Below are 24,361 nucleotides of genomic sequence, written 5' to 3' on the forward strand. Positions count from 1 at the left end.
GGCTTCTCTGGTCCATGAGGAGGTGGCCAGGGGCTGAATCAGGGTGGAGCGAGGGACTGTAGAGCAGGTGACAGCAGGGCAGGGCAACTGCAGAGTGGGGCTGGACAGACAAGTCCAGACAGACCCTCCTCCTGAATGAACAGGGGAGAGCTATAGCCAAGACTGACTCCAGAAAGTCACACAGGACAGGACCCTGTGCCTGGTTAGAGCACCACAGGCCTGAGAAGACACCCAGAATGGTCTGACAATGGGGCCTGGCCGTTGTTTGGGTCTGGTGCTAAAGACAAGAGGAAGTTGAGGAACTCGGAAAGATTTGTGGGTGGAGGCACGACTGGAAGAGAGGTAGGCTGTGGAAGTGCCGAGGCTCTGACGGCTCACCTTTTCAGCTCTTCCTCCAGCTCCTTGACCCGGTTCTCCAGTCTAACCTTGGCCTGCTTGGCGGCCTCCAGCTCCCCCTTCAGAACCTCCTGCTCCCCTGACAGCTGGTCAACCTTGGCAATGAGGTCATTCTTCACCACGTTCAAAGCATTCCTTGAGAAGGGAGGAAGAGGGGTATCCCATGAGCCCATGTAATAGGGATGCTGGGGGTCAGAGTGCATTTTCCTGTCTCAGAAGCCACCCCCCATCTGTCTACCCTCAGCACTCAGCTCTGTGGTCATTACACCTGCAAGTCTTACTATAAAGCTGCTAAATAATGGCAGTTCACCTACAATCCCCTGCCTCAAAACGAGCTGATAGGAATGTCTGCGTGGATATCCATCCCAGGAAGGTGAACTCTGCTGCGTGAGGCAGCACCCTTGGGGGGGGGAGGCCGCCCTGGGGTCACCGTGGCCCTGTGAGGGCGGCAGCACAGGTGCCTTACTTGGTTTCTAGGAGCTGTGAATTTTCCAGCAGCAGGTTTCCCACTTCTTTGCCCATTCCTGAAACGAGAGGGGTGGTTTTCTCTGAGTCCTGTGATCACTGTACCCAACTCTGCCCTAGTACATCAACTTTCCTGTGCTTTGATGACAGCTGAGGGGATGAGAAGGCCAAAGCGGGCCGTGAAGAGGTCCGAGCTCTCCAGCAAGCTTGGCCAGGGACTGGCTGTCTGGGATGCCCCTCTGGGGCTCTGTGTATTTTACTTCTCGTAACTCCCGAAGACTAGGGCAAGGGTCCTGGCGAGGCCCTCACTGCCCTGGGCAGCTGCTTCATGCTCCCAGACCTGTCAGAGCAGGTGATTTTCAGACCCCGTGCCCGCAGTGTCAGGACAGAGAAGAGAGGACAGGCCTTGGGAAACCTCCTGGCCAAGTGATGGAAGAGCCAAGGCAGGCACAGTGCTCCAGGGGAGGGAAGCAGGCCGCTGGCCCTGGGTGGTGGGGACTGCAGGGGGCAGAGCGTGGAGTGGACATGAGGAAGGGCCGCCACCGATCGAGCTTCCTGAGGGCTTGTCCCAAAGAACAAAGTGTGATCCCAAGACAGCGCCAAGCTCCAGGGCCCAGTCTGTCCTTGCTCCTAATGCCCGTGCGGTCACATGACAGCAAAACGGCACTGTCCATCCTGACTTTCCGTAGTGGGAGCCGGGACTGCTTCCCCTGGGCAGGCACCCCGGGGCTGGGAGGCTCAGAGGCCAACAGTTTGTCCTCGAGGGAGGTGTCACCTTCCCCCAGCCCTACAATGTGCAGAAAGCCATGGCCCCACGGAACCCCACCACCCCCACCATGCAGAATAAAGCAAACAGCTCACGAAGAAGCATGGGCGTTGAGTAGAGAGGAAGCTAGGAAGAGAAAAGCACACACCGAAGCAGGGCCTTGGCCTTACCAAAAAAATCATCGCGCACTACGGGAGCATCCCAGTCCCACGGGAGACGGGCAACGGGGCGGGGAGGAGGGAGAGAAAAGAAGCGTTAAGCCGTGGAAATAGCAGGTGGGTGTATTTCAGGGCGGGAGGCGGGAGAGAGCACGCTCTTCCTTCCAGAAAGCTTATCCGTGGATGCGCAGCACACTGCCAAGTCAGAGCCGCCCCTGAGTGCAGTCACGTCTTGTCCCCACATGCTGGGCTGGAGGATAGGCGCAAAAAACCACATGGGAGGAAAGCTGTGCCAGGGAGTCGGCTGCCACAGCGCCCATTGGAGAGCACGCGTGGGGGCAAGGAGCCCCCCAGGCCTCCTGTGGCAGAGCAGGTCAGCTGCACAGCCCGGCCACCTGCCTGGGACAAAGCCCTGGGTTGGGTTTGGCAGGGGCCTTGGGGCCCTTGACTTCTGAGGCGCACGTCACACGGTCTGCTAATTGTCCTCTGTCCCTAGTGGACGTGGGGTTACTTATGGAGGGAGCAAACCCAGTTCATCTTTCAGACAGCAGAAGGCTGTGATCGAAGCGTAGGGCGTGGTGGCCGGATGCAGGCAGCCAGAGGCCAGGGGTCAGTGTGTACAGCCCTGGAGACGGCCAGCGCAGGGGAGCATCTGTGGGTACGCCCTGCTCCAGCTGCCCCCCCCCCAGAGAGAAGAGGGGACACATGGAGACAGACGGGAGATACACACCTGAGAACTCCCCTGGGCCACGTCCAGCGAAGCAGAGACGGGGAAGGAAGCGACAAAGGTCAATTGGTGACTGGAACCAACAAATAAAGAAACTCTTATTAAAGAGAAAGCAACACTGGTCCCGTCATTTCCATGGTGGAGGGCATGAAAAACAACACAACACACTTTTGCAGGTTCAGGGCAACGAATCCTACGGGAGCAGAAACCATAAAGGCAAAGAAAGGCCAGAATGGATGCCCCTCAGCACGAGAGAGGCCCTGGGAGGCCCTGGCTCTTGCCAGCGGGTAGCTAGCCTCCAATGAGGAAGGCCTGCAAAGACAGGAACATGAGCTGGAGGCAAAGCTCAAGAGGTACAGAATGCATGCATAGCAAGCAAGAGGCTCTGAGTTGAAACCCAAGTCTGGCTGAGAGGAAGAGGGGTGGACGTAGGCATGCACTGGGAGCAGCAGGATGCCAAGAGGTCTCACTGGGTAAGGACAGCAGGGAACAGGATCAAAGGAAAATGGGGCACCGGTGGAGAAACACTTTTTTGTTGCGGTTGCCAAGTCCTAGAGTTTGAACTTAGGGCCTGGGTGCTGTCCCTGAGCTTCTTTTGCTTAAGGCTAGCACTCTGCGGCTGGAGCCACAGTGCCATTTCTGGCCTTTTCTGTGTATGTGGCACCAAGGAATGGAGCCCAGGGCTTCACGCATGCTAGGCAAGCATGCTACCACTAGACCATGTTCCCGGCCCTGTCTGTGACTTTTTTATTTTATTCTCTGCTCATTTTTATTTCATGAACAGTTGAATAACCTTTGTAGTTTAGTCGTTGTTGTTCGTGGGGCTTGAACTCTGGGCCTGGACTCCCTGAACTCTTCAGCATAAGCCTAGCACTCTACCCCTTGAGCCACGGCATCACTTCCTAGGTTTGTTTTTTGAACCCTGTGCCTTCTAAGCACGTGTTCCACTGAAGCCGCACTTCCAGCCCTGTGTACATTATGTTATTTTGCACTTCTTTTCCTGTAAGAAAATTATCGTTGAGTAGCTATACAAAAGGGGTTCACGTCCATATTATTTTCATACAGTCACACCTTCCAACGTTTCCCTTAATGGCAGAAAATATGAAAATATTGTCTAGAGCCAGGTGCAGGTGCTCAGGCTGTAATCCTAGCTACTCAGGAGGATGAAATCTGAGGATCGTGGGTCAAAACCAGCCCAAGCAGGACACTACGAAATTCTTATCTCCAATTAATGACCAGAAAACCAGAAGTAGAGCTGTGGGTCAAGGTGGTAGAGGGCTAGTCTTCAGTGCCCAGGCCCTGTATTCAAGTCCCACAACTGAAAACAATCAAGAACTATTCTCTGCTGTCCTTTCCTGGTTCAAATGTCTTATTTTCACTCACATTCGCAGGAGGAAAGGCTCCAAGACACTAACGGCCTCAAAAGCGGCCACCCAAGGTAGGCAGTGTCCGGAGCAGTGTCCCACACAGCGTGACAGCACAGGAGCCAATGTCCAGTGCCCTGTCGGCAGCCGCCTCCGTTGCAGGCGGCGGCGACTCTGGATAACGCCCTCCCCAACACGTTGCTTCCAGTTCTCTGCTTCCCCTGTGACTCACAAAGATTTTTTTTTTTTGGGGGGGGGGTCGGTTGTGGGACTTGAACTCTGGGCCTGGGTGTTGTCTCTGAGCTCTTCAGCTCTAGGCCACCACCCTGCCCCTGGAGCCACAGCCCTACTCCCAGTTTCTCTGAAAGGTAATTGGAGATAAGAATCTCAAATTCAGTGTTCAGGCTGGCTTTGAACCACGATCTTCAGATCTTAGCCTCCTGAGTAGCTAGGATTATGGGCATGAGCCACTGCACCCCGACAGAGATTCTTATATGGAAGCTGAGGCGGCAAGGAGCACAGGGGCATCTTTCTGCCCTGGAGCTCCCTGACAAGATACCGAGAGCCAGCTGGTAGACAGAGTTGGCACAGGTAGGCATAGCAGGGGGGAAGGCCTGGCAGCCGGAGCACAGATGGGGGCGGGGTGTCCCCTATACTCTGAGTGCGGCAGCAGGTGAGGGGTGGACAGAACACCAGCTGTCCACGTGGCCACACCCAGCTGTGGGACACGATCCCAGTAAAGAGAAGAATCCACACAGATGGAGCCCACTGGTAGGGGTCACGCTTAACGCTCTCCACAGTGTGTCCACAAGAACTACAGAGCTCCTCAGGGCCACACAAGCCCATAGCAACAACTGTCTCACCACAGTGTCTGTTCCAGTGGTGGCAGAGATGGCCAGAGACAGACAGCAGGAAGCAGGCACAGCAGCAGTCCCGCATCCCTTTACCCCTGCGCTTCTGCGTCTAGAAATGTACCCTTTAATACTGCTGGTTGCCTAGGTGAGCGAGCCTAGGGCAAGGACATGTGACACCAAACAGGCCACACTGGGCCTTGACCACACTCAGAGCCAGGTGTCTGAGTCTAGAAGGCCACCTGCTGTCAGGAGACCTCTTCTTGGGGGTGGGGGAGGTCCTTGTGCTCATCAGTGGGAGCTGACGAGGCAGAGAAGGGAGGTGACAAGGCAGAGACAGACACTACCACTTTTAAGGTGCAGGATGACTCCAAGACCCTGGTGGTGATGTCACATCTTGAGAGCTGCCCGTGTGCCTGGCCAGGACTGCTCTTCTCTGAGCAGCAGGGAAGGGAAGGGAAGGGAAGCAGTGAGGTCCTGGGAGAGACTGGCCCAGCAAGCAGACATGTGGGCGTGGCTTGAGACTCAGAGCTCCTCCCACAGCTGGGCTGTGGGCAGCAGGGGCAAGGCTGCAGGAGGGGCTTGGGATCTTGTGGCCAGGGCCCTAGGAAGATGGGGCCGGGAGCTGAGGTCCCCATGAGAACCGCTCTGTGTGCTCTTTCCAGGGGAGGCTCTCTCCGGAGAGAGGAGCTTCACGTTGCTGAGACCACCCTAAGCTGACGGTGGGAGGGCTTTGGGAATTTAGGTGAAACCATACTTGTAACTGGTGCTTGTGGCTTTAAGACCAGGAGACTGTAAGGAGAGGAAGTGTCATTATGAGAACCCACCCCAAACAAATGACTAAAGATATTAACTAAAGATCTAGGCCACGAGCCCCATCTTTCCTTCCCCACACACAAAACAACGAGCTGTGCACCCTGTTGGCACAGAGCCCCGTGGCGGAGGCTTGAGTTTACCTAGCAGGTCGGCCCCTTCGTCTACATCCCCGATGACCTCGGACCCTGCCGTGGACAGCTCGTGGTACAGGGAGTCAGTGTTGATGCCAAAAGCCTTGTTCACGATGCCCTGGGTCGGGCTGTGGAGACAGGAGGAGAGTGCGGTCAGGAGGGAGGGAGGCTCGCTCTTCAAGCATCTGCAGCAAACACCCTCCCTCCACTCCCCAGGCCACGGGCTGAACAAAGGCTTTGTCCCCAGCCTCAGATGCCACTGGAGTAGCTTTTAGGGTGTGAAAGCCTTAGGATATGGGAGGAAGTAAACTCTGGGAGTTCTTCTGAGGGGAACTAACGGTGGAACCCCAGCTCTTTGTTTCCTGGCCTGCAGGAGGTAAGCCACCAGCTCTGCCACATGCTTCCCCAGATAATGTGCTATGCTGCCACAGGCCCAAAGGACCAGGGTCAACCACACATGAGGGCCTGACACTGAGTCTACTTCAGCCTTTCTTATCCCAGGGTGCTGTCACTGCTGGAGGCCAGCTGACCGCCAACGCCCCACTGTGAGCACAGGCAGGGGTGAGAGACAGCACCCCACCAAATGCACCGCCCCAGAAGACCTGAGTCCCAACCCAGGGCCGGCTGAGTAAGTACCTGCTTCCTGTGCGGTCCAGGCGGGTCTCGGGACACATGTCCAGCTCCGGGGTGGAGTCAATAATGTCCTGAACGTCAGACCATTCATCACTGCTGCCCATGCCTGGTGGAGGAGAGAAGCTGGGGTCAGAGGCCAGCCTGCCACCCCGGCCCTGCTCACAGAGGTCGGTCCTCTGGGCCGGCACTGCGCACGGGACCAGTGTGCAGAGGACCCAGGACCCCGGGATCCCGAGGAGACCCCACATTCCTCCTTTTTCTCTCATTGGACAGCTCTACACTGCTCTATGCTGAGGCAAGGACTCTCCTTGGGGAGACTGAGTCTCCGAGTGAGGTAACTGGGCAGGCACAAACCTAACCGGCCCGGGTGTATGAGAAGAGCGGGTGAGAGGCACACGTGTGGTTCTGTGAGGACACCAGGAGGAGGCCTGAGGAGCGGCCATGCCTGCACATCCCCGGGGACAGTAAGAGACACTTCTGCTGTCAAAGCTACCTCATCTGTGGTCTTTGCTGTGGAAGTGTGGGCTGACAATTACAACTAGTCAAACTAGACCCCAAGGGGGAAGGCCAGCTTCCCTGGCGCGGTAGCTCCCCGGCTGCACACCTATGCTGACGTTTCGCATCTCCTGCGTGACCTGGACCTCCATGTTGCGGCTGTTGCGCTTCTCCCGGGCCCGCTTGTTGTTCTTTGTGCCACTGCCATACTCCCCCAGCGGCTGCAGGTTCTCGTGGAGCGGCGTGACGGCGGCGGAGGGCACGGAGGACGTGGGGGTGTTGGACTTGGTGCCTGTGGTACTGGGTGTGGCAGCGGCTGAGGACTGGCCAGACTCAGACATCTCATCGTTTGGACACTAGGGCCAGACACAGGGAGGAGGCCCGTCACGGCAGGCCACAGCGCTTTACCTGCAGGGGTGGCCCAGGCCACACAACGCTGCTGTGACTCTGCTGCAACCTGCCACGGGGGGAGGAACTGCCTCTGCCCCCACGGTGGCTCTGGGTCGTGGCCTAGTCACTTCTGAGCAGTTCAGCTCAAATGGCAGTTGTCTCAAGCTCCCAGAAGCAGCTACCACCTTGCTGACTGGTCTGGAATGGGGCTTCCTGCTTGCATCTTCCAAGGAAAACCGGGAGTCATGGAGTGATGTGACACAGAGGACACGGAGGACACAGTGGGTGACAATTCACAGTCAGTGGTTGGTCAGAAATCGGGTGCATCCTGGGGCCTGGGGCAGAGGCCTCTTCCCTGGGGGCCTTCCAGTAAGAGGCCCCCGGCAGGCGGGTGGGGGCGAGGTAGCAGGCAGGGCTGGGCCCCCGCTGCGCTCACGCTCTCTAGGACATGCCTACCCAGCTGTGGCGGAAGTCAGTGGCAGGACATAGCTACAACTTCTCCCGTCTGTGGCTGCCTAACCATGCGTGGTGTTTCCCTCAACTCAACTGACCCAAGGGTGGCCCTAACATCCATACAAATGCAAATGGCCTCAAAGTCCATTTTGACAGAACAGGACTCTACCAAAGTCGTGTGCATGTGTGCGTGTGTGCATGCATGTGCGTGTACGCACGCGAGCGCACGTGTGTGTGCGTGTGTGTGTGTATGTGTGTAGAGCTCGGGTTTTTCAAACTCTAATCAGTGCTAAAAGGCTTCTTTTTAGGGTGTGGGGGGGAAAGGCTCTCCACTTGAGGGTATGGAACATAAAACATCTTATTTTCCTATGGCAATTCCTGATAGAAATACTGGGCAATGTCAACGAAACCAGCTCCTAAACACTCCTCATACTTGGCTACGTGGGGGACCATGTGACCTTGGGCATTGCCCTGGTCATGCCAGGCAGTCCAGGAAGAAGCTCTGGCACCACGACAAGGAGGAGCTCTCTTCCGCCTGTCGGAAGTGCTGAGAGGTAAGGCTGGCTCACACTGCTCTGTGAGGCGCAGCTCTCAAAGAACTTGCACCTACCCCACATTAGAGGACCAGGTGCCCACCAGATGCAGGCCTCAGCTACCACCCGGGCTGCGCAGAAGCCGGGAGCAGGGGTCAAACACATTTCCAGGTGACCTTCCTCCACGGCCATGTTCCCTGAGGGCTAGCGGGGCTCCTGCCCTCGGCCAGGCTGCCCCAGAGCCCAGCTCTGATATCCTAAGGATGGCCCTGACCCAGGGGACACTCCCCCTGGCTGACACTTACCTAAGGCAAACCTCTCAACCTCCTAACATCAACGGGAGCAGGGGCCTCCAAATGTATTGCAAAGAACCCACACTCTTAGCGGTCTTTCCTCACCATGAGTAGCCACAACTGTTTGGTTAAAACACTACAGTACATAAAAACAAAAAACAAAACAAAGAACAAAACAAAAAAAATTAAGAAATTAGAAAAACCGTAAAATCTGGAACATGGAATTAACAGAACTTAAATGTAATTATCTTTTTCAAAAAACAAGAAAAACGAAACATACAATGAACTAAAACATGAAACACTATGGTTTATGGCAAGACTATTTCAGACAAGGTAGTAGGGAAAGAAGACACTGTGAAGAGGAAAGCTGGTCCTGACCAGGACATGAGCAGGGGCCATAGCCACAACAGGCGAGGTGGGGGCTCCAGTGTTTTCCACAGATGCTTACAGGGCAGCCCTACCACAGGCCTGGTGTGAGCAAGTGTGGGTGGGCGAGGGCAGCTGGCATACGGGGCCAGCCCATAGGCCTGGCTGCCCTGTTCCCAGGGCATCAACAACAGGACAGTGAAAAGCAGGCCTGGGCATCTCCGTGTCTCAGAGACACGCTCACCCCAGGAACGAGAGCAGAAGCAGCAGGGTCACTTTCTGACAGAGCTGGCAGCACACAACAGCCCCTGAAGGCAAGCTAGACACAGGCGGAAGAACAGTCAACCAAAGGAACAGCAGGAAGAAGATTCTCGAAGCTGAGGCCTCACCCGACAGCCCCGCCAACCCAGAGGCCCAGGGACTCTGGCTCTCCGTGAAGCTCCCTGGATCCAAGATCATCTCTTCTACCCAAGGGAGATGGATGCCATTTCCTGGCAACGTGGCCAGTCCTGGCTCTTACTGCTTTTCAGGTAGTCTGAGACACAGACGCCAATATAGCAAGGCATGCAGGGCCCTGAATGGACCTGGCCCTCTCTGGGTGCCATGCTTAAATATCCTCACGGACGGGCTGTGCATCCCTGAGGTGGGGGAGGGGGAGGAGAACTAGCAGGGACAAGTGGAGAAGGGCCCCACTGAGCAGAAACCAAGCCTCAGACTCTCGTTTCTAAAGGCCCGTGGAAGCAGAGACGGTCTCAGAAGCAACGTGCATCCTAATGGTGTGACAGGGGGCATGTATCTGGGGGTTTCTAGCATGGCATGGCTAAGCTCAGCTCCAAGAGACAGGAAGGGATCAGACTGCAGAGTGGCCCGAGAGGCAGCGAGTTCTAGTCTGGAGTAGCAGGTACTAGGATGGGGCCACAGAGAGCAGCTGTGATAACAAAGGGTCCGTCTGAGACCCCACCCTTCCCGACACCTGCCTTAGCGCTCTATCCCTGACTCACACCAGCAGAGGGTGGACTAACTCAGGGAGAGATGCAAAGAGTTGTGTCCCCGAAATGGACGTGGGACACCAGCAGCAGGGGACCCTCACTCCACGCACGGCTACAAAACCTGGTAGCTGGAGCTGGACTGAAGCGGGCCGAGGTCATTCAGGTGCCAGTGGTCCCCCGCAGGCACGAGCTTGCCCCCCATCTGTGCACGTACCATGCCGTCAGCCAGGGGGAAGACATTCAAAGAGGTGGGACGCTCCTTCCTGCTGGAGTGGGAGAGAGGGAGGAAGAGGAAGCAGATGGTTAGGTGGAGCACGTAAGGGGACGGGAATCCACCTGAACACTGCACGTGGTGGGGTGTCCTGCTCGGGAGGGTGACTGCTAAGCAGCCGGCTCCACACCTTTGGGGGTATCTCAACGTATGACCCCGTGTAACCTTTCGCCCTGTGCCCTGTTGTGATTTTTCCATTCTCATCTAGGTCAGTTTAAGACGACACAGACAATGCTGGCACTAGCAGTTGCACAGAGCACAGCACTGCTTTCTGGTGCCAGGGAGGCAGTGACTGGTGGTCTTGAGTGGTGCCTCCTGGGTAGCAGAGGCCTCCATCCGCCTCCTGGCCCATGGCTTTCCCTCTGGTCTAGAGCTTTACAAGGCACCTCACTGAACAGGCAGAGGCAGTTATGCTTCATGAACCTCTGCAGAAGACAGGCCCGGGTCCATCACTGCTGGAGGTCTAGACACCACAGTTGCCGGTTCCTTTTGCCCATGGACCAGAACTTCCATGGCTCAGCTGTGCTGAACCACTGATCCTGCTCTGCAAGGTCCCTGGGCCACGCAGGGCTGTGCTGCTCAGGCTGGGGAACTCCACACCCTATCTTCCACGGGCTTCCAGGCCCCTTGCCCAGACTTTGCATCCCTTGGGCTCCCAATTCTCATCTGGAAAACACCTTGGGACCAGTTCTGACCCCATTAAGCACTTCTACTCATGACCCTGGGAAAAGCACAGAACGTGTCCCCAGGCCAGCTGTTGTTACTAGATGACCCAAGGACGACAGTGGGGGAAGGGACTCCTGCCTCACAGGGCAGGGTGATAAATTCCACTGTGGGGGCAGCAGCCATGGCTCCATGCTCGGCCAGGCTGCTATGCTTACTGGACAGGAAGAGAGTGTATTTTTCTCTTGTTCTTCCCCACAGAATCGCATTGGGGCCTGGCCTCTGGGCCCTGTGAATATGTGTTTGGGGGTGCTGCCGTCTAATAGGGCTTACGTAAAGGTCAGCTTTCTTGTCCGTTCATTATAGGCTCACAGCCCTCAGGGGGACGCAAATGTCTGCTCTCGCCAGACACTATCACCCACGGGGCTCTGCCGCCCACAGTGCCGGTCAAGCCACCCACTTGGGATACAGACTGCTAAGTGCCCATGCTGGGATGCTGGCCTAGAACCACGCGAGCGCCCACAGGCTCCCCACAGGGCCAGGCCCTACTTTGGCTGCATGCTCCTCCCTGGAGGGAGCCCACAGGGTTGATTTCTTCTGTGAAAAGGGAAGGCATTTGCTGAGCACATGGCAGACTGGAGAGTGGAACTCCTGTCTGACACATCACTCTGGCCGTGCTAGGGACCTCCTGACCCGTCAGTCCTGGGAAGGCATTGGGCTAGTACTTCCGAGCCACACTTCAAGCTACAGAAAGCATCTCGATGCCCATCAAGAAGTCATGGGCTTGTGATGAAAGCAAAAGACTTTCTGACTCTCCTAAGACTATCTTAAGTTCCAACTGGACCCTAGTCCCATGGCAGACAGACTTTCAGGCTTTACCTTTTCCTCCATGACTGGCGAGGACTGCAGGCAGCGACAGACACAATGGCCAGCACACAGCCGCGACAGCACAGGTGGGGCAGGACAGGAGATCACATTAGAAACGGAGGACGAGGGAAAGCGCATGGAGAATGAGGTGAGTTGTCTGGGGCCTGTCCTACATGCCCCTCTACACAACCACAGCCACACACAGATGTCTGCAGGGACGGACACGCAATGCACCAGGGACACGTGAGCAAGTCGGGCACGGGTCGGGATGAGGGAGCACACAGACACACACAGGTTCCTGCTCGTGCCCACAGAGTCTGTGCCTGGGCACGGCCACGGAGCTCCCACTGAGGTCATTCCAGAGGGGTGTCCAGGCCCCAGTCTCCTGGACATGACCTTTAACACTTTCCAGAAGCTGATAGAACAGCTCTGTCTGATTCAAGAAGGATGAAGAGTGGGGAAGGAGCTGGGCTTTAGTAGGCTTTGCCCTGCTGTCAGAACGAAACCAGCACGGAAGCCTGGGCCAGGCAGAGGCTGGGGATCTTTTGGCACTGTCCTGCCCCACCGAGGGAATGAGACTCAGGGGAGCTGGCAGGCTGACCTGGCGTCCTCCCCTCCAGAGAGCGAGGGTATCTTAGTGAGTGGCAAATGTGCAGATATGGAGTCTACAAGCAACGGCAGTGAACCTGGGCAGAAGACTCAGCTGCCCCTGCCACGCCCTCCTTCCGCCAGCCCACCTACCTCCGCCCTGGCAGGCTGCTTTCTGTCTGGCTGCTGCCCCCAACCTGCTGCATCTTGGATCTCTCGATGTGCTCCACGTAGGTCTGAATCATCTACCAAGAGGGGTCTGTCATTAGTGTCGTCCTCGGAGCCCCAGGGCCATGGTTCAGACACACACACACACACCCCCATGCTCAGACAGGAGCCAATTCAGAGGAATGGATTTAATCAGCAGGAGGTGGACAGCTTTCCCCAGACCACAGTGGCACTAGAAAGGTGACCACATTCCATCGGCAAATGGCAGGTATCTGGCCGCCTCAGCTCTCACCGGCTTGAACCCCGCGGGTGCCCACGGGCACCTACCTCTGTGTGCCGCTGGTGCAGGGCGTTGTACTCCTTCTTCATCTCTGACTCCCGCTCCTCCAGCCTGGAGACTAGAAGACACAACCGCTGTGGGCCAGCTGCACTGCCCTGTGAGGGCCACAGCCAGACTCCAGCAGCTGATGGGTGGATGGGTGCAGCTCCTTGGGCTCCCCCAGAACGCAGGCTATGACCAGCTTGGTCTGGGGCACACAGAGGGGCCACATATGTGTGAGAATTCCCTACTCTTCTCTTGGTTACACCTGTGTGGTTCAAATGCACAGATGTGATTTCTGTTCAGATCAGCCAAGAGTTCTGGAACCACAACAAAAAGCCCCAGGCCAGTGCAGAGGAGAAGGGGGTGAGCTCCCGGAGGGGCGTGGTAGCTCCGAGGCAGACAGCTCGCTTAGCTAGCAATCCCTAGCAATGCAAAAAACAAGCAAGCACGCAAACATGAGAAACTCCTACAAGGACAAAGCATTCCACGGAGTGACCTGGGCCGTGTCAGCGGGTGTCTAGAGCACATGAGATGGAACCGAGTGTTACCGCTTAAGGGTGCCCGGGCCAGGGCTGGAAGGCCAAGTCTGGATGTGCCCTCTATTAAGTGGGACGGAATGGGGTGGGGGGCTCTGGGGGGCCGCAGGTGCCTGCTCAGTGGGTGGCCCAGCAGCAGTGCCCGCGGAGCCCTGTGGCCCACAAGGACAGTCGGCGACCACCATGCCTGAATGCTTTCCTTTGCCCCTCAGTTCAGCTTTCTGTACCAAGAGGGGAAGGGGACAAGGCAGCTCTGTGGCAGGCTGATGTGGCCCCTGCTCTTGGCCCTGTAATAAATGTGGTGGCTTCCCACTTTGCAGTCTACTTTGCTCTGGAGCCTATGTCGGCATGGGGTGCTGTAGGGACTCCTCTCAAAGCCCAGTCTCCTCCATCGCCCCTCCAACAGGCCAAAGCACGGCGGGCCCTGGCACCAAGGTACACGTGGCTCACACAGACGCCAGTGCACGTGTGACGTGCCGATGCTGGCTCCCAGCACACACATCACTGAAGAGACACAATGTACACACCTCAGCACACGTGGTTCTCAAGCACTGGCACAGCCCCCAGGGACACATGGCTCACAGGGAGTGGGGTGAACCACTGTGCCCAGCGCCAATCTCTTTTCAGCAAGGTCAACTGGGACTCATCCCTCCCAGCAGCCACTTACTCTGATCTGCGTAGTTCTTGGCTTTCAGCTCCAGCTGGCGTGTCTGGAACTCGTAGTGCTCCACCTGGATTTGCAGCTCCTTCTTCTCTTGTTCCAAGGCATCTTCAAACTCGATGAATTTCTATGTGTGGAAACGACAAGGCAGGCTTTGGTGAGTGTGTTTGGGCAGGAGGCCGCCCGCCCACAGGAAGGAGCAGGAAGCACCCACGAGGCCAGACATGCCTCTGAGGCCAGAAGCAGCCAGGGGCGGGGCAGAGTGGGCCTCTCTGGTCAGAGTCTCCTTCATTCCTTCACAGGGCCTGCTCCCTTCTCCAGGCAAATCTCAGCACAGACAGGCCTGAGAACACACAGGCCCTGAGAATACAATTGTTCTGGAACCTTCTGACCAACAAACATCATTCGTGAAGGACTAGGAATCCTGACGGGGTCACCTCCATGCAACCCATTCTGCCATCACACGGGAGGGCCCGAGTTTGGTTAGGGCCCCACTGCTGTCACCTGGAGTTTTTAGAAATGTCCAACACAAAACTCCACAGAAGCTGCAGCTAGTCTTGTTTGTGACAGAGCAGAATTTTCTCTGTTGCTGTCATGCCTTTTTTTTTTTTTGGTGCCAGTCCTGGGACTTGAAGTCAGGCCTGGGCACTGTCCTTGGACACTTTTGCTCAAGGCTAGAGCTCTGCCACTTGAGCCACAGCACCATTCTGGCCTTTTCTGCATATGAGGCACCCAGGAATTGAACCTGGGACTTCGTGCATGCTTGGCTTCCCTCTGGGTCGCTGCTGTCATGCTTCTAAAAGAGGAAAAGGCTGTCTTTCTATTATTCTACATTTCAATCACCCCTAAACTCATGACTGCCATTGCTGGTAAGTCAGTCCACAGACCCTGCAAACGGCATGGGGTTTTTGTTTGAGCTTGGCAACAATGCCATGCCAAGAGGTGCTGCACAAAACGATCACTGAACAAGGAAAAAGAAACCATTTTGCAAATTGAAAGGTAGTTTTTCACATATTTAACACTCTGGAGCAATGCCCCCAGACATTCTATTCTCTCTCTCTCTTTCCTTCTTTCTTTTTCTTCCTTCCTTCCTTCCTTCCCCTTCCCAGTCCCGGGGCTTGAACTCCAGGCCAGAGCATTGTCCTTGAGCTTGCTAGTACTCTATCACTTGAGCCACAGCACCACTTCCAGCTTTTTTCTATGTATGTGGTACCAAGGAATCGAACCCGGGTCTTCATGCATGCTAGGTAAGCACTGCACCACTAGGCCACACTCCCGGTCTTAATTTTGTTTCTGAGAAAGGATTCCAATACTACTTTGCCAGGGCTGGCCCCTTCATCTTGCCTGTCTTTGCCTCCCAATGCTGGGGTTGCAGATGTGCACACCACGCTCAGATGGAAAGGTGACCTTCCTGACAGAGCTGAGCTGGAACAGGTGAAGTGAAGAAGCTGCCGAGTGTGAACCCAGCCTCTGCCAGGTGCAATTCCTACCAGGTGCAACAGCTGAGTTTCACTGAGTAGGAAATAGGAAAATTATTTTTAAAAATTCATTTGCTATTGGAAGGCTAAGCAAAGTGGCTTCCAAGGGCATATGTTTCTGAGATTGATTAAACACACGAGAACCAGAGAATACCAAATGTCAGCAGCTCAGATTTTGACATACATCCTGTAATAAACTATGTGTTATTAAGGAACAACAACAAAACAACCCCATGAATTCCCTTAGAGAGCTACACAAAGAGCGCACTATCTGATACCAAAACCTAATTGTAGGTTATAAAACTAAACTCACCAGTAACCATGAGGGAGAAACTTTTACTCTATCCCTGAAGCTGTTTTAAAACAAACTTTATTTTTGTTCTTTTTTTTCTTTAATGAATAGAGGGGTCACAGTTACATTTGCCAGGTAGTAGGTGCTTTACTTTTCACACATTGAAACAAACTTTTTAAAACCCTCAGCCTACTTTTAATTATGTTCTAAAATCTAAGTGCCAGCGATTGTATATAGAGATTCCCTTCTTGCATACGTGCGTGTTAAACACCTCATTTGAAATATGATGTAAAAATCAATGTTAATAAATTATTTAATAAAAAAATTCATTTGCAGGAAGCAAAATTCCAGGGGAGCTAAGAGAACAAAAGACTTCTCAGAAGCAAGGCAAGTCAAGTTGGTGAATTCTAGAGTGAGTGAGTGTCTGGAAGAGCTGGCTTGTTCACGCAGGCCCTGCTGGGCCCCAACAGTGGATGCCATCTCCACAGCAGCCTGTCCCAGGATGGGCTCCTGCTGAAGGCTGACTCACCCCGTGCCACCACTAAGGGTGGGAGCCGCAGAGGAGCCTGCAGGGAAGAGGCTGCAGCAGGACAAACGACAAAAAATGAAGCTATATAAGATGAAGGAGGAAAAAGGAACACTGTACAGCTTGAAAAACAGTGGACTTTTTTTGTGTGTGTGGGTCATGGGGACTTGAACTCTGGACCTGGACGCTGTCCCTGAGCAATTCAGCTCAAGGCTGAATTGAGCCAAGCCCCACTTCCCATTTTCTAGAGGTTAATTGGAGATAAGAGTCTCAGGTCCTTTTGTGCCTGGGCTGGCTTTGAACATAGATCCTCGGGTCTCACCCTCCAGAGTAGCTAGGATTATAGGCGTGAGTCACTGCGCCTGGCTACACAGGATTTTTTTTTTTGTTTTGTTTTGCAACTGTATAGAAAATCAAATAAATGCCTTTTTTTTTTTTTTTTTTTTTTTTTTTGCCAGTCTTGGGCTTAAGCTCAGGGCCTGAGCACTGTCCTTGGACTTTCTCAAGGCTAGAGCTCTACCACTGGAGCCTCAGCACCACTTCCGGCTTTTTTCTATGTATGTGGTACCGAGGAATGGAACCCGGGTCTTCATGCATGCTAGGCAAGCACTCTTCCACTAGGCCAAACTCCCGGCCCGTGTCTCATACTCTTATTCAGCATTTTTGCTTATTGCAGACCCACAAACACTTGAGCCATCTTTTTGCAGGCTAATAGGAGGTAGAGTCCTATAGCCTTTTCTGGTTTTTTGTTTGTTTGTTTTTTGGTGGGTCATGGGGCTTGAATTCTGGACCTGGCCGATGTCCCTGAGCTCTTTGCTCTTCTGCTCAAGGCTACTGCCCTACCCCTGAGCCTGGGCACTGTCTCTGAGTGCTTCAGCTCAAGGCTACCGCCCTACCACAGCCCCACTTTCCATTTTCTAGTGATAAATTGGAGATAAAGAGTCTCAGGGTCTTTTGTGCCCCTGCTGGCTTTGAACGGAGATCCTCAGATCTCAGTCTCCTGAGTATCTAGGACTACAAGGGTGAGCCACCAGCCTGGCCCAGGTTGGTTTTAAACCTCCATCTACCAGGTTTCAGCTTGACTAGATAGGATTATGGGCACAAGCCACTGATGCTCAGCTTTTCTTTCTTTTTTAGACAGGGTGTCCCTAGATACAGGAGTGCCTTGAACTCCTGGTCCTCCCGTCTCAGCCTCCTGAATGCTTACCGGTAGGTACCACCATGCCTGATCCTTCCTTCTGTTAAGCTATTAAGGTCCTGCCTCTCAGCTGTACCCCTGAGGTTTCACATGAAGAACAGGGCCCTCTGGTGACAGGTGTTTAGGAGTCTGCTGAAGGACTTCCAAACTAAAGTCCTTTGCACATCCTCTAATCATGTACTTCATGAGTTAGAATTTATTAAAAATCATCGTCTGCCTAACCAAAGTGTTCATATGACACCTGGTGACCTCAGGACATGTAGGCAGCTTGTGCCAAGCCAGCTGCACAGGAAAAAAAGCCCATTCCTGGAGCTGGGAGTTGAGGAACCCAACGGCTCATTCTTACTTGTAAGGGCCAATGTCCTTTTTGTGGACATTAGTAAAGGAGTTTCCGCTCCAAGTGCTTACGAGACAGGCCCTCTCTCTAGACCTAGACAGCCATGCCTCCAATCTTTCTGACCTGTTATTTTGTTTTCAGATGGTCTCGTGTCTTTGGTTAGGGCCACTCTTGGATCATGATCCTCCCTTCTGTGCGTGTTATGTAGCTGGGATGACAGGACTGCACTATCACTGACCGTTTATTTGGATCTTGCTAAACATTTGCCCAGGCTGGCGTCTATTCTACATCTGCCTGAATTCTGCCTCTCTAGTACCTGGAATTACAAAGGTGAGCATCTTCTCAGCACCTGGCCCCAGCTGTGTCACTCTGAATAGATGTTTTGTTGTTCTTGTTGCTCATGGGGCTTGAATTCAGGGTCTGGGCACTATCCCCGAGCTCAAGGCTAGCGTTCTACTACTTGAGCCACAGTGCCACTTCTGGATTTTTCTGTTTACATGGTTCTGAGGAATCAAACCCAGGGCTTCATGCAAGCTAGGCAAGCACTCTACCTCTAAGCCATATTCCCAGCCTAAAAGTATCTTTCTTCCTATGCATTTACTTCCTACATGATATTCCACTTCACATTTTAGTTTTTATTTATGCACTTATTCTTTGGCCAGTCATGGGGCTTGAACTCAGGGCCTGGGCACTAGCCTTAGACACTTTTTTCTCAAGGCTAATGCTCTGCCACTGGAGCCACAGCACCACTTGCAGCTTTTCTATGTATGTGGTACTGAGAAATCAAACCCAGGGTTTTGTGCATGCCAAGGGAGCATTCTACCACTAGGCTATGCTCCCGGCACTGGATTCACATTTACAAAGCAAATTAAACCAAGCATTGGAAGATCTCAGGCTGTGGCTTGCCCCAGTCAAATACTCAAGACTGTGTGTAAAAATAGCTAAAGCAAAACAAGAGCCAGAGCCAGGTGGTGGCTTCACGCCTGTAATCCTAGCTACTCAAGAGGCTGAGATCTGAGGATCATGGTTCAAAGCCAGCCCAGGCACAAAAAGACCTGAGACTTTTATCTCCAATTAATCTCTAGGGAAAAAAAAAAAAGTGGGGCTTGGCTCAAGGGTGGGACGGTAGCCTTGAGCTGAAGAGCTCAGGGACAGTGCCCAGGCTCAAGTCCCAAGACCCACCAAAAATCAAAACTAAACCAAACAAACAAGAACAAGAGCTGGGCGCCCACCTAGCAAGCACAGGCCCCGGGCTCAACGCCAGGGCTGCCAGCAATTCCATCTCATGGACTTCTGGAGTGGCAGAAGGCAGACTGGGAGTTTCTTTGGGATCAGGGAGAGGCAGAGCAGGGGACTACAGAGGTGCCAGGGGGGCAGGCACCTTTCTTTCCCTCACACTCTCAAATGGGCACTAAACATGTGTAGTCAGTATGTCAGCAATACCTCAAGGAAGGTGCATATAAGCCCTTTCTCAGTAAAGGAAGAATAAAAGAAAATAGAGCCCAAGACTCCATCCCGTTCTCGGGTTAGCACAATTTTCAGGTGCAAGGGATTTCCCAGCAGACGCCTCCCAGCCTGCAGGATTTCATCACCTCCTCCTTGCTGTTTCCTAGACAGCCAGCACTCTGTCCTGCCGGCACCATCTTCTGCTACCTGCTCTTCTATATTAGAAACCACTCTCTCTGACATACATTCAATGAAAAATCCTAACCACTGCTCAAGCCTCTTCCTTTCTGGCCTGAATGAACTCTATGAGGAAGGGGGAGGCAGTGACAGCAGCCACATGCTGCTCACAATAGAGTCCCTGACCCCCACACCCAAGTATGGAGTGGAGTGGTAGAAGCCGGCTTGCCTTCTCATCTACATGGGCTGGTATCTTTCCAGTGCAGAGCCAGGGAGAAGAGAGCGGGAACTGAAAGCGTACATCTCTTTGGGGGTCACCAGCGTGAGGCCCAGCAGAGGACTGTTGGGGACCACTCATGCTTGCTCCTGCATACCACTAGATGCTAGGGAGTCAGGAGGGGACAGTGTGGCTGGTAAGCCCTGGAGAACTGGGCACTGAGTGCGGCACTGACAGGGAAGTGAAAGACCAGGTTTCTTCCTGTGTCCGTGGGAGCCTTCTAGGTCAATGCCCCTCCCAGACCCCCATCTCTCTTCAGAGTCAGAGGTCACAGGCTCAGCAGCCTTTGCTCTTCCTTCCTTAGTCTGGTCACCTGGTCTCATGAAGGCCATACTGAGGCACAGTCTACAAAGTGACAGAGCTGCACTGTCACATGCCAAGGTCACAGAGAGCAGAGACCAGGGAATGACTCCAGAATACAGGAGACTGCAAGGATATGCAGGAGTCTTGAGGTCTCAGTAGGGAAAGAATTTAAAAAGTAATGTGGGGGGCCGGGAGTTTGGCCTAGTGGTAGAGTGTTTGCCTAGCATGCACGAAGACCCAGGTTCGATTCCTTGGTAACACATACATAGAAAAAAGGCAGAAGTGGTGCTGAGGCTCAAGTAGTAGAGCTCTAGCCTTGAGCACTGTCCAAGGACAGTGCTCAGACCCTGAGCTCAAGCCCAGGACTGGAAGAAAAAAAAAAAAAAGTAATGTAGGAAAATGCTTACATCCAGAGCTCCAGGTAGGGAATACATTCTTTTTGCATTTTTTCTATGTATTATTTGAAAATAGAATACATAAAAAGTTATACATAAATAAGGACTCCTGACTTCCATCAATAAGTACTTGGTGCCACCGTCTGCTTGTCCAGCAGCAGAGATTCCAAAGCTGCCTGTTAGAGTTAGACGTTTGACAGCTCAGTTCAGAGGCTGCCAGCACCCAGCCGTCTTTCCCCGTGAGCACACTCTCTGCTCATGGTTTCTGAATTTGTTTCTGTTTTTCAGTGACTGTGGGGGCAGCTCGAGTGTTCAGTGATTCAGTACTTGTCTGGTATACCCAAAGTCCTGGCACACCCCAATCCCCAGGAACACAGGGGAACTTTTTCTTTTGTCAGTCACGCGGCCTGGGTGCTGTCCCTGAGCTCTTTTGCACAAGTCTAGCATTCCACCACCTTCTAAGAGCTTCATCTAGAAAAATCAATGTTCAACACTGCTCTCAGGGGCAAAATGGCTCAGCACCTGATTGGCGTGGCCCAGGCCTCAGGTCAAATCTCCAACACAGCTGGAATAAAAAGAACCCGGTTCTTAATACTGCAAGTCTACCTGAGTGTTATTTTGTGAAATAGATTGCTTTTAGAAAAATAAGTCTTGGAACAAACTCTCTTTAGTGGGCACGGTAGCTCATGCCTGTAATCCTGGCTACTTGGGAAGCTGATATCTGAGGATCTTGGCTCACAGCCAATCCGAGCAAAAAAGTCTGAGACTCAGTCATATCCATTTAATCGGCAAAATGCCGGAAGTAGAGATATGAGCCAGCCCTGAGCGAAAAAACCAAGGGAAGCTGGGCACGGTGGCTCACATCTGTAATCCTAGCTACTTGGGAGGCTGAGATCTGAGGATCGTGTTTCCAAGCCAGCCCGAGCAGGAAAGTCCATGAGATCCTTATCTCCGATTAACTGGAAGGGGCACTGTGGCTCAAGAGCTCGGGGACAGCACCCAGGCTCTGAGTTCAAGCCTTGTGACTGGGGGTGGGGGGGGGAGAGTGAGGCCCTCAGTTCAAGCCCCAGTACCAACAATAACAGAACTTCTCCCTTTGGATGCTTTCTTCACATAGCATCAAAACCAAATCATCAGCTGATACCTGCACACAGGTCTCATGTCCAGAGAACCTGCCTGAGATGCTTGAGATGAGTTGGAAGGATGCTCTTAGCAGCTTCTTAACGCTGGGGGAATTTAAGGCACGTAATGGCTAATATTGTTCCTCACACGTTGTTTTTCCTCTTTTAGTTTGAGTAGTTGATCGCAGTAAGGAAAGAGGCTCTGCTGCCTGGAACACAGTGCACGCAGCCTGCCTTCAAGACACCTACAATCACGGGTGCTCCTCCCGGTTCTAGCACAGTCAAACCACTTTGTGTCAGAACCTGTCTGTCAGGCACAGACCATGAGACTTAGGGCTTCCTAATGTCCCACCAGGGGCTGTGCTAAAGTCCCATGCTATAATTTTCCAGACAACCAGGCACTTGAGATGGAACTAATTTGTCACCTCTGGCAATCCACTCACTTGACAAAGGTGGACACAGACCTAGAGACAGGCTGGTATCCGCAGACTCCAGGGACTGGGCCCCTCCACACATTAAAACATACCAAGAATCTCTTGCTATGGTTATTACAGGCAAGAAGGAGAGGCAGGGAGGGACGTTCGCGCTGCTCCAGGCACATTCTGTCTCGTGGACGCTGCCGGTGGATCAGGTTACCCACCTCTGACAAAGCCTAACTGGGCAGAATGGAAGGGACTGCACCTGCTGACAGCAGCTTCTGCATCACTACCAGCCTGCAGCCAGGGACACCCAGCTCCTGGGATTACACACATCTGTGACCACCAGGCCCCATCTAGAAAGAGGCCAGCCCATAGCACAAAACTGAAAATAAATGTCTCCTTGATTCCATAAGGTGCTAGAATACCCAGTAAAGCCTAGAGTAGCTAGCCCTTTCCTTCAGTTGCAACATCTCCCGAGGTCCTTCCAAGGGCATGCTAGAAGTATTGAACCACAGGCCGCAATTGGCCAGCCCAGCATTTGTTTGTTTCTGCTCTGCTCATGGAGCTTCCATGCAGCTGGGGCCATAGTGAGCATTGTTATCACCACACTCTCTGCATGCCACACACAGTCCTCTTACAGTCCAGCATGACTGTAAGAGGGCAGGCAGAGGCGTCCTTGATGGAGACTACAGCAGTACTGCACAGAGCAGAGGGCCTAATCTAGCCAGAGCTCATTTCTAAGCCACCAGGTTACAACTCAATCATATGGCTTTTTTCTTTAGGTCCCTCCTTATCCATTATTTTGGCTACATAGATACAGAGTGAAGCAAAGAATCAAACCTGGTTTAGTTATTGAAGGTCCCAGGAGCATATCCTGGTCAGAGAAGTGTAGAGGGGTGCTGCCACAGCTGCAAAGCAGAGCCAGAAGAACCCCAGCACTCTAGACTTCTGGGGAGCAGTCCCATGGCCTGCCCCCTGCTGCACTGTGACCTGGAAGACTCCAGGGTCCACTCTGAATCTTGGACAGTATCTAGGGAGGCATGTTACCTTGGACTAGCACCTCCACCTCTTAGAACCAGGTTCCTTCCCCAGTAAAGGCCTGTTCATTCTGAGCTCTCACATCCCAGCAGCTCTTCTTGAAAGCAGTCTGATGAAGCCTGAGCATCCCAGCTGATAGACAACACAGCCTCCACCGATACTGGGAGCCAAAAGCAGAGCATGGCCAACACGAATGATCAGCCTTACTTAAAGAAAGAGCCAAACTGCCAAACCATTTTTCAATCCTGGTCTCTAAGAGTCTAAGACAACTGAAAAGGAATACAACATCAGTTAAGAATTCTATCATAAACCTAAGTACTATCTTTCTCCCCCAAGAGTCGAATTTCTGGGTTTGGAGACCAGGCAGGGTCACAGGTGAGCAGGGAAGCCCAGGTCTCCCGAGCTCCACCAAGGCCATCCAGGTTCTGGATCTGGGTACCGACGACAGGCAGTGTTGCCCTGCAGTGGGTCTCGGAACAGGCTCACAGGGGAGCTGAGACCTGGGCCCACCATCTCCCCCCACTCGCCCCCGCCTCAGGATGCCCGTCCTACGCCGCCCGCGCGCCCGCCCCCGCTTCCGCCTCGGACCAACCCCGGCCTCAGCCCACAGCCGGGCCTCAGCATCTCCAGTCCCTACGTCCCGAACCGGTGCCGCACCGTGGGCCTCGGGGACCCGATGCTCCGTGGGGCCCGCGTACCTCCTCGCCCCCGGCCCGGCCTCGCCCCCACCCCGGCCCGGCCCGGCCTGGCCGGCCCCGCCCCGCCCCGCCTGGCCCCCACCCCTCCCACCCCGTCCCGCGGGCCCCGCCCCGCCCCCGCCCCCCTCCCCCGCCGCGGCGCCCCCCTCCCTCCCCCCCCCCCCGCCCCACGCACCTCCTCGGCCTGCTTGCGCAGCGCCTTCTCGCGCTCGTACTGCGTGAGCAGCTGCTCGTTGTCCTCGCGCAGCAGCTCCAGCTCCACCTCGTGCTCCTGGTTCTCGCTCAGCACCGAGTCCAGGTTCTCCAGCACGTTCACCACCAGCGGCATGAGCTCCTTCACCACCTCCTCGTCGTAGCAGTGGATGAGGCGCTCGAACTCGCGGTAGATGGAGCCCGCCAGGCCCGACACGCGCTCCGACATCACCGAGCCGGAGCAGTAGTCGTCCTGGTACACCACCACGCCGCCGCCCTCGTCCATCTGGATCTCCATCATGGTGGCCGCCAGCGCGGCCCGCTCCGGATGCCCGGGGCCGCAGGCCGCAGAGAGAACGGGACACCGCGGCCGCCTCAGGCTGCGTCGCCGCCGCTGCAGCCCAGGCCGCGCCCGTCACTCGCCGGCCGGAAGTCCCGCCTCCCGGGGGCCGGAGCAGCGCGGAGCCCCGCCCCGCGCGGTGACGTCAGCAGGCCGCCGCGTCCCGCTCGGCCCCGCCCCCCTGCGCTGCCCTTCGCCCAGCGGGGCTCCCGGGTCCTCGGG

At 54.4% G+C, this 24,361-nt stretch overlaps 1 protein-coding gene across 15 annotated transcripts in view; it reads right to left on the bottom strand.

Annotated features, from left to right (window-relative positions):
• The window catches only part of Mapk8ip3 (mitogen-activated protein kinase 8 interacting protein 3), a 31,428-nt gene extending 7,212 nt beyond the window's left edge, over positions 1-24,216 (bottom strand). The window contains exons 1-13 of one of the 15 annotated variants that reach the window (XM_090324919.1): positions 23,783-24,216; positions 13,909-14,029; positions 12,711-12,781; positions 12,369-12,460; positions 11,640-11,663; positions 9,948-10,089; positions 6,912-7,158; positions 6,311-6,413; positions 5,684-5,802; positions 2,516-2,527; positions 1,798-1,815; positions 863-920; positions 379-531 (exon numbers count right to left, since the gene is read on the bottom strand). In XM_090324919.1, the coding sequence (XP_090181045.1) occupies positions 379-531; positions 863-920; positions 1,798-1,815; positions 2,516-2,527; positions 5,684-5,802; positions 6,311-6,413; positions 6,912-7,158; positions 9,948-10,089; positions 11,640-11,663; positions 12,369-12,460; positions 12,711-12,781; positions 13,909-14,029; positions 23,783-24,100 (1,478 nt within the window). In that variant the 5' untranslated portion in view covers positions 24,101-24,216. Of the gene's footprint in view, positions 1-378; positions 532-862; positions 921-1,797; positions 1,816-2,515; positions 2,528-5,683; positions 5,803-6,310; positions 6,414-6,911; positions 7,159-8,483; positions 8,574-9,936; positions 10,093-11,639; positions 11,664-12,368; positions 12,461-12,710; positions 12,782-13,908; positions 14,030-23,782 lie in introns of those variants that run through there. The other 14 variants (XM_090324927.1, XM_090324918.1, XM_090324929.1 and 11 more) reach the window with 14 other exon arrangements.
• Positions 24,217-24,361: the final 145 nt, after the last annotated feature.

This window comes from Megascapheus bottae, chromosome 36, assembly GCF_031878675.1.
Source record: "Megascapheus bottae isolate mThoBot1 chromosome 36, mThoBot2.hap1, whole genome shotgun sequence".
Taxonomy (NCBI): domain Eukaryota; kingdom Metazoa; phylum Chordata; class Mammalia; order Rodentia; family Geomyidae; genus Megascapheus; species Megascapheus bottae.